The sequence below is a fragment of the Hibiscus syriacus genome, unplaced genomic scaffold (assembly GCF_006381635.1).
Source record: "Hibiscus syriacus cultivar Baekdansim isolate YM2019G1 unplaced genomic scaffold, ASM638163v2 tig00003725_pilon, whole genome shotgun sequence".
NCBI classification, from domain to species: domain Eukaryota; kingdom Viridiplantae; phylum Streptophyta; class Magnoliopsida; order Malvales; family Malvaceae; genus Hibiscus; species Hibiscus syriacus.
In genome coordinates this window covers 177,881-187,682 of record NW_024061982.1, presented here as the reverse complement: position 1 = coordinate 187,682, position 9,802 = coordinate 177,881, and the positions used below count along the sequence as shown (strand labels likewise).

At 34.4% G+C, this 9,802-nt stretch overlaps 1 protein-coding gene across 2 annotated transcripts; it reads left to right on the top strand.

Annotated features, from left to right (window-relative positions):
* Positions 1 to 2,117: 2,117 nt before the first annotated feature.
* LOC120183176 (phosphatidate phosphatase PAH2-like) lies at positions 2,118 to 9,439 on the top strand. Of its 2 annotated transcripts, none has more exons than XM_039187927.1 (11): positions 2,118 to 3,644; positions 3,871 to 4,660; positions 5,010 to 5,587; positions 5,721 to 5,794; positions 6,283 to 6,367; positions 6,615 to 6,701; positions 6,867 to 6,939; positions 7,893 to 7,936; positions 8,382 to 8,510; positions 8,604 to 8,702; positions 8,996 to 9,439. In XM_039187927.1, exons 1-11 carry the CDS (start codon positions 2,268 to 2,270, stop codon positions 9,050 to 9,052), a joined length of 3,393 nt encoding a protein of 1,130 aa, XP_039043858.1. In that variant the 5' UTR covers positions 2,118 to 2,267; the 3' UTR covers positions 9,053 to 9,439. The 2 variants fall into 2 exon arrangements, with proteins under 2 accessions (XP_039043858.1, XP_039043855.1); XM_039187924.1 differs by lacking the exon at positions 8,996 to 9,439 and adding an exon at positions 8,849 to 8,989.
* Positions 9,440 to 9,802: the final 363 nt, after the last annotated feature.

Below are 9,802 nucleotides of genomic sequence, written 5' to 3'. Positions count from 1 at the left end.
CGGCGATTTTGTTTTTCCCTCTTTACCATTCTCTATAATTTATTTAATTTTATTAACCATACTTTTTCGAAAAATTAAATGAAATTAACGTTTAAATTTGCTCTATATTTTTAACGTTATTAATTAATCTATTAATTATATTAACCAAAATAATTGTTTTTCTTAAAAACAGTCACCATGCTTATATTAATTTGATTTTGTATTTAAGGATGTTTTCTTTTAAAGAAAGAAGTGAGTCCGAATTTTTTTTAGATTAGTTAACAATATTAATTATTCGAATCAGCTTATAAAATTATGAAAATGAAATACTAACTTATATCAAATTAAAATATTATACTAAAATATGAACATAATAAAAGAATGTGAATAATAGTTTAATTATTTATTTATGTCAATGTCAATTGTGAACCCATCAGACTATACAGCCTGTCTTCGTAATACGTTCTGCAATCATAATAAAAATGTTGGTCTAATGTTAATTTTGGTCCTCAAATGTTTAAGAAAAAGTCATTGTGTCTTTATTTTTTTTTTTTTATTTTTAATGAAATTAAACTAATTGAGAAAAAATTAACAGACCTATTGAGTCAACGTAAATTATTTTAATTATTTTTAAATTTTATAATTTTTATACATTTATAATTTTTAAATAATTTAGATATATTTTTTTAATTTTCATATAAAAGTTTAAATATTTTCATATATATATATTTTATTTTTATGTAAAAATAAAATAATTAACATTAATATTAATAGAAAGATATAATAATGTATATGAACTTAATAAATCCATTTTCAACCGCTAATTTGATTTAACAAATATAATTATAAGGTTAACAAAAAGTGAAAAATTTTATTAGGAAAAGAGTTAATTGCATCATATGTCCCCAAACTATGATCCTCATTCCAAATTGGTCATTAAACTTTTAAAAATTCTAATTTCATTCCCAAACTATGACTCTCCTTCTAAATTGGTCCCCAAACTTTTGAATCATCAAATTTCATCCAAATATGTAATTAGTTTCAACCATAGTTTAACATAACTTTTATTTTATTTTTCAATCATATACTAATATAACTTGGACTAACACTTTTATTAATAAGGGATGTGGTTACCATATACGCATAATTTGGGATAAAATTGAAATGTTCAAAAAGTTTGAGAACTAATTTAGAATGAAGATCATAGTTTGAGGATGAAACTGAAATATTTAAAAGTTTGAGGATTAATTTAGAATGATAGTCATAATTTAGAGATGAAATTAGAATACTTAAAACAATTTAGAATGACGGCCATAATAGAAGGAGCTATGATGAAATTAACTCTTAGGAAAAAGATGTTTGAAGAATGGCTAAACTTTAATTAAAAAGAAGAAACGAAAAAGAGAAAGGAGCTGACTCTTGTTTTGATTGTATTGCAAAAAAATGATAAAATAGAAGCAAAACTTAAATTATGAATTAGAATTGAAAATGGGCAGTTGGCTGTATCCTTGAATCTATTCCTGACATATCATCTTCTCTTTTCTCTCTCGACTCTCGACATATCCGAGGTACAAAATCTCTCTTGTTCTTTCATTCTCTCTTTTGCTCAACCCTCACTCTACCTTTCAATTTTCCCAGGTCCGTTCCATTTTTCTTTTCAGTCTTTGATTTTTCTCTTCTTTTTCTTTTGTAAGTAGGGGTCTTAATGATGCTGTGCTTTCTTTCTGGGTTCGTTCCAATAGTAAAAAAAAAACGAATATGCTTTAATGCCATCAACTGTCCTCTTTCTTATTTATTTATTTATTTATTTTGATTGGCTCCATCAACTCCTTACGTTGAATTTACACCTGAGAAACACACTACCAACAGAAGAGAAAGAAGAGAAAACCCGAGTTTCTCAGCTGTTTTTTTCTTGATTCATGTTTTTCTTCTTTTTTCATTTCGACTTACTGGGCATTGAACTGTTCCCAAATTGATACGTTTTTTCGGTGTATTGCCTTGTTATTTAATACAGAGGTTTTGTCTCTGTCTATCTGGTGCGTTATTGTTACTTCATCTGAAAAGGAAGCATTTCTTTTCTCTTTTTTATTGATTGGGGTCTTTAAATTATGTATTGATTTTGATGTTTTACAATCTGGGTAGTTGCAGAATTCAAAGCTTTAGACTTTTTTGAGTTAGATTTCCCGTTGATCCTACTTGTCAAAAGGCAGTCCATTGAGATTCTGAATTATGGTTGAATTTTCAAGTGTTTGAGATCTGGATAGTGTTAGAAATTCAAAGGGAGGAGAATGTACGCGGTGGGGCGGCTAGGTAGCTATATTTCCCGAGGTGTTTATACGGTGTCTGGTCCCTTTCATCCTTTTGGAGGTGCAGTAGATATAATTGTAGTGGAACAACCAGATGGGAGCTTCAAATCCTCGCCTTGGTATGTTCGGTTTGGTAAATTTCAAGGGGTTTTAAAGACAAGGGAAAAGGTGGTTAGCATTTCTGTTAATGGCGTCGAAGCAAATTTCCACATGTTTCTTGATCATAAAGGGGAAGCTTACTTTTTGAGGGAGGTAGATGGTGAAGAAGGGGAATCTGATGGTGTCCCTTTTCCCTCTGGATACGAAACAGATGAGCCTATGTCTGCTGATAGGATGCCAATGAAGTCCAAAAGTTTCAACTATGTTGCTGATAAGTCTAACTCTGTGGGTGAAGTTGATGTGAGCAATGGGAAGATTTTGGCTAGGACTAATTCCCGGAGGTCACGGATATTTGGATTTTTTGGACGGAGGTCGACGACAAAGGAGAATGGTTACAAGGAGGGTGTTGATGATGCTGGTGTAATGAGGTTAGATTCGTTGGAGCGTGCTGATATTGCTGCTGACCTGTTGGAGGTGAAGTGGTCTACCAATCTTACCTCTAATAGATCAAATATTAATGCGTTCAGATTATCTTCTATGAATGATTCACTGGATAATAAAGGTTCTGAAGAGCATACAGGGATTAACTGTGAAGAAAACTGGTTTCCCTCTTCTGCATATGATGAGGAAGGGCAAAATAACAATGAAGAAAATCGATTTAACTCTTCTGTACACAATAAGGAGGAAAATAGCATCAGTTGCCAGACATTACTAGAGGAAACTGAATGCTGTAATGAGCAAAAGGTCAGTTCTCATTCTGGCCTTGAGAACCTAGAGTATTCTGTTGAGGAAGCTAGCATACGAGTGTCTAAGCTGCAAATTGTTGAAACCCCATCATTAGGTGAAGGTTTCGCAGAAGATAAATGCAAAGTAATAACCAATATTTCAGGAAGTATTGATAATCTTAGTGTTGGAAATTGGGATCACAATGAGAATGAGATGGGTGCTGTCTCAGGGATGAGTGGTCCTGATATGCCAAGTCAACATAACATTGAAGCATCAACGGACGAGCAGTTTGATGAAGAACTGGTCTGCCACGAAAGGAATGTTGTTTTACCGGTCTCGGGTAATTCCAATAAGGAAGTTGTTCCAGAGAGTCTTCAATCTTTTGTTTTCCCCAAAACATCAGAATGCTCAGGAATAACATTGGATGGTTCAGGTGAACAAACAATTCAAACAATGAGCATTTCTGATGTAGGAAATGGGAAAATACATATTCATGCCGAAACGCTGGTTACAACAATTGAGCTAGTGCCAGAGGTGAACTCTCTTCCAAAATGTTCCATGTAGTTGCACAATATATTTTAAACAAAATAGGATTAAGAACATGTTGCACCTTATTTAATGATATTGCTCTTTTGAAGGCACCAAAATTGATTTCAACTGCACTTGAAATGTTATGGACCTATTTTTTTCTTTGAAAAATATGCCGTTTATAATTAATAAAAAATCTTTCTGAACTGATGGAATAGATGCTTTAAATCAGGTTACAGTTCTTAAGCAAAAGGAGGACATGGAGTTGGATTCTGAAGGGATATTAAAAGTCTCAGAATCCTGCTCTCAAATGGTTAGTGTTGACCCTGTAATTGGTTTGGAAGAAATGAAGTTACACAACTTTCATACCACTTCCACCATCAGTGATTCGGCTGATCAAGCTGAAGATGATAAAAATACCAAGGACGTTGTCCAATATTCTTTGGACTCTGTTGATGATTGCTATCATGATCGTGACCCAAAGAGAAGTACTCCACCATCAGAGAGTTCCGAGGATGAACAATTCCTTTTCAGTGATCTTGATGGATTGGGACTTTTTGAGCCAGATTCTGTAAATAAAGATCTTCATCCTTCAACTTGTACAGAAAATGAAGGAAGTGATTTATGTAATGTTAATAATGAGTCATATTTAAATCCAGATAATTTTGTTCAGGAGAATTCATCCAATGATCTGGAATACTCAGTAGGAAAATCAAGGAGCAATCCTATTAGTATTTCTAGAAATCATAGATTAGCTGGTGAGAATGATGGGTTGCAGGTGGAGTCCCTCCCTAATATGTGGTCTCCTGATGTCATCTTTGATGCTAACAGCCATCTTCCTGTCAGCCATTCTCTGGACTCAAATTCTGAAACCATGAAGTGGACATCGATCAGGAAAGATGATTCGAGCCATATAAGGTCAGATGCAGACGAGGAACAACCATTAGAACATGAAAGGTCTAGTAGTGAGGGGAGCGAAACTTCAGGGAAGCCGAAAAATACTCCTAATAATCCTGCTGTTGGTAAGAGAACACCTTTATATTTTTGTTTTCTCTTTCTTTGATGAATAAGAGAACTCGGTTACTGTGTGTTTAACTTTCTTGAGTTTACTCTTTACACTGCTTTTTGACCTTTTAGGGAATGCTTTAAATTAAAATATATATCTTGGTCCCAAAAGGACAGTAGCAAATTACTCAGGAAATTAATTCTTTTTACGTGATGAATAAAACATATAATCATGCTAAAGTACATGTCATGCGTACCGTTTGTTTTGATTTTTAATTAAGCATTAAGGAAATGGTCTGTTGTTTCGGTGCAACTGCTCTCTAGGCTATAAGTTGTTGAAAGTGACATGCATTGTGCTTTCTGCAGAGATATCTCTTTGCAAACACTTACTATTTGAAGGGATGGGGGCTGAAGCTGCTTGTCAAGTATTTGAAGCTGAAAAACTGGATAGCAAAAAGTTTAGCTCTTTAGGTCCTGCTGTTGTGAAGAATGATAGGCTTGTTGTTCGAGTCGGTGGCCGTTACTTTCCATGGGATGAAGCAGCCCCCATTATTTTAGGGATGGTTACATTTGGAAGTGAAGAAATATTTGAACCCAAAGGCATGATACCTGTTGACAGAGTGGAGAAATCCATTGAAGGAGATCCATCAAAAGACGTGTCCCGTAGTGGTAGCTGGAGGCTTTGGCCTTTTTCTTTGAAAAGATCAAGATCTAGGAACACTGTACAACCGGCTACAGCTGAGACCATAGGTTTGGATGCTGAGAATGCTGCAGATGTTACTGTTGCCAGCAATGATGATAAACATATGCTTAAACCCAATCAGATGAAGAAGATGATCAGGGCAATCACTCCTACCTCTGAACAGCTGGCTTCATTAAACATAAAGGACGGGATGAATCATATAACCTTCACATTTTCGACCCCTATGCTAGGGAAGCAACAGGTCCTTTTTGTTGAATCCTGACTGGAAGTTGCTTATTCTTTTTGAAATCTTATTTAGTGTTTTGTTGTTGAGATCATTTCTTATTTATCACTTATTGTCTGGATGTGCTCACTCAAAAGCATGTATTAATCAGGTTGATGCGAGAATCTATTTGTGGAAATGGAACACTCGTGTAGTAATATCAGACGTCGATGGGACAATTACAAAGTAAGGATGCTTCTAAGATTTCCTCATGCAGAAGACCCTATTATGCTACTTCGTGTTTTAGATTGAGTACTGGCTAAAGTTTTCACATCTATGTTATTGAGTTCTTTTTCTGCAATTAAAGATAATTCAGTATATGCTTCATATTGCCCACTGCTGATTTATTGGCTTTTTATTTATTCTTATAATGAGCTGTGGCCTTTTGAGGTGTTGCTCATCGAAGGTGGTAAAGCTTTGCCACTGTTTATTTACTGGCTTTTTATTTATTCTTATATGCATCTTTAACATTAACTTTTGGTTAACTTGAGTTATATTTTGTTTGGTCTTCAAATTTTAATCTTGGGAACAAATTCATGGATGTCTTACATAACCTTTAATTTCTTTCACAGTGGTTTCTTCTATAATATGCTTTTCTCTTAAGTTCTTAATTGCAGCAGCTAGGGATTTTCCTGTTCATTTCCAGCTTCCCTAATTTTATGTTGTTGTTACAGATCAGATGTTCTTGGCCAGTTCATGCCTTTGGTCGGGATAGATTGGTCACAAACAGGTGTTGCACATTTGTTTTCAGCTATTAAGGTCTGCTGTTTTCATCTTCCATTATAATTTCTTAGTTCATGATACTTTATTCCTTGTAAATAAAAAGAAAACCTTGGGTTGGTGAACCATGGATAGTCTTAGTGAAGGTCCTTGCATACGTGCAACTTGTCTTATTTCAAATTGTAGAAAGAAAAACAATTCTATATTTTAGATGGATTCTAACGCATGATTTTGAGAAACACTGTTAATATAGTCAATGGATTAAAATTCCTCTTCTATACTGCAGGAAAATGGCTATCAATTGCTTTTCCTTAGTGCACGTGCAATATCCCAGGCATATATCACTAGACAATTTTTGGTCAATCTTAAGCAGGTAATCTATGCTAGTTTGCTGCTTTTGTTATACCAAAGTCATACTGTAAAATGAGTAAAAAAATTCAAAATTTCTTCATTCGGTTGTCCTTATTCTTTGTTTGCCTTACCACCATTGCTCATAAAAAGGAGAAGCTCCTTGACAAATATGTCTTCGTATCTGTAGGATGGTAAGGCTTTACCAGATGGGCCAATTGTAATTTCCCCTGATGGGCTTTTTCCATCCCTATATCGAGAAGGTAATTTTTTTTTTTTTGCATTGAAGAGACTTATATAATAGTTTTTTAGGGTTGCTTTTCTTGTAGCAAGATGGGTGACTGTTATTTGTGCTTAGTTTTCTTATTCAACTATACCATTTTAATTTACTTGTCTTATTAATCCTTTTGGATTTGTTACGTAGATTTTAATGTGGACATTAGTTATGTTCTATATCGTAGTAAATTTTTTTATATATAAAAAAGTGGCATATGAGTATCTAAATTGCCAACCCTGTGCATAATAAGGCAAATGACCTCATTCTTTTTCATCAATTCAATTTCTATTGCATCCCAGGACGATATGGTGGATTATCGTAATTCTGTGTCAACCTCTAGATGGATTTATGACATTTATGCAATAACTAGCTTTAGAAGCTGTATCTGTACCTTCGGAAATAGATACATGAGACCTACTATTACAAAAAATAAAATAAAATCAAAGTTTAGTTGTTATGACACTCCGAGCTGTAATAAGTTTTAAACGAAATATTGTTCTATTTTATTTTGCATCTGTTACATATTATGTAGGAAACTGAAAGCTTCCTTGGCATGACCCCTTTGAAATCCAAGTTGAAGTGGGCTTCAGATTCATTATTAATATGTTATCATTCTGATTTGGAGCATATACTTTTAACTCTTGAAGCTTATCAGAGTTGAGCATCTATTCTTATCTGTTTCTTCCTTCCAGAGACAAAGCCAGGAAACTTTTAGGAGGGCAGAAGTAAATAATAAAATTTTAAAGGGTTAAAATATAATTAACTGTTATAACTGGTAACTTTATCATTTTTAAAAGGATTGAAATCAAGATTTACCCTTTTAGAGGGGGCCAAGGCCACTACCTTGCCCCATCTGGCTTCATCCCTGCTTCTTTCCCCCTCCCGAAAAAAATCTCAAACCACATTATTTTGACTGAAGCATCTTTATTTGTTTCTCAGTTATTAGAAGAGCTCCTCACGAGTTTAAGATCGCGTGTTTAGAGGTTAGTTCTCTGATCTGACATCCTTAACTTCTGATATGGTATTTATGCTGTTAAATAAATTAATTAGTCTTTGCACCTTCTCGTTTTTCAAATCAGTTGAATGGGTTACGTGCAAGTCTAAGAAGAATCTAAAGCATTTTTAGTGATGTAAATTACACTTTTTAACAGAATATGATTTTAAGTGGAGTTATAAATAAATTTATATTATTAGAACTCTTGAATTAGTCTTTTGCTCGAAACACATCATTCCTTGTAATTTGAATCTGTCTTTAATATTCTGCATCTCGAGTCTTATCGTTGAAATTCTTTATGGCTTTGTAGATACTATTCGTTATGGTTAGAGATTTAAAAGCTTTCCAATATACACAGATAGATGATAAGGAACAGTGTGTCTAAAAATTGGAACATTTTTATTTTCTTACCATATATATCTTTTGATTAATAGGAGATTAAGGCGTTGTTTCCATCTGATTGCAATCCATTCTATGCTGGTTTTGGGAATAGAGACACTGATGAAATCAGCTATGTTAAGGTTGGAATCTCGAGAGGGAAAATCTTCATTATAAACCCGAAGGTAATTAAAGGCTTTCATACTTAAAGAAAGGCGATCAAGTACTTCGAATGTCACTGCACCGAACATTCTCTTCTAATGATTTCATGTTTGTAGGGTGAGGTTGCTGTGAACCGTCGTGTTGACACAAAATCTTATAGTTCCCTTCATGCTCTTGTTCATGGCATGTTTCCACCAACGACTTCATCCGAGCAGGTTTTGTGACCTTTCCTTTTCCATTTATATATAAGACACAATGACTGGTTTTCCGGAGCCAAAAATTGACTTCAAACCTAGTATGAGTGGGGCTGAATTCATACCTGTTTTATGGAAAGATCCTCATTGTCCCTTCTTTCTTCTAGATTTTCCATCCTTTGCTTGGGTGGCGCTTATTGATCGAGGTCTCACCTTCTGACAATAAATTACGTCTAAATTTGCTAGGTCTATTCATTTTCACCGTTTCGTCGCAACTTTTGTTGCTTAAATTCTTTTATTTCTATTGATTACAGGAAGATTTTAATTCATGGAATTTCTGGAAATTGCCACCTCCTGTCATTGACATGTGAGGTTTTCTACTAGAATATGTTGCGTTAGCATTCAGTTACCGAGATAAATGGTTCTGGAGCTATCCAGGTATATTTTGATGTCAATGTTGCCTGCACTTCCTGAGATCTCACCAGCTACCACCATTAAATGTTTATAACAAGATTACACTTGCATACGTAATCATGGCTGCTTGAAGTAACCTCCTCCATGCTCTTGAAAGTGCAGGGCTGGCCAACTCTGGGTTGTTCAAAGTAATTTATATGAAATTTGCATGGAATCTCAGGTTTTATATTGGCTTCACTGTAGTTGGTTTTGTAGTTTTGTATAGTGAATTCTTGTGATTCTAAAAACAGTTGAAACATGTATACATTCATGGGAGAAAAGGGCAGCTTTAATTTTTGTTCATAGGAGATTGCTTGTAATACTAGATCTACTTAATGAAAGGAATTCGAATTATTAACAGTGTTTGATTAGAAGAATGTATCAATAAAGAAGAAAGGAATAAAGGGATACGACTCAAATGAAGATTTTAAGGATACAAAATTCTCACGTTCAAGTGTTTCTCTGCGAATTCTGCGAGGTTTCTGATCTCATTGTCGTCGATAAAGCCATTGCCATTCACATCCACGGATTGGATTATTTGTTTGCTCTTCCTTCTAGCAAACCATCCGCCACTAGAGACTCGTATTGCATCTGCAAGCTCGTCTCTGCTAATCCGGCCATCCTTATCATCATCAAATTCTTTAACCATCTTTTGAACTCATTGATCG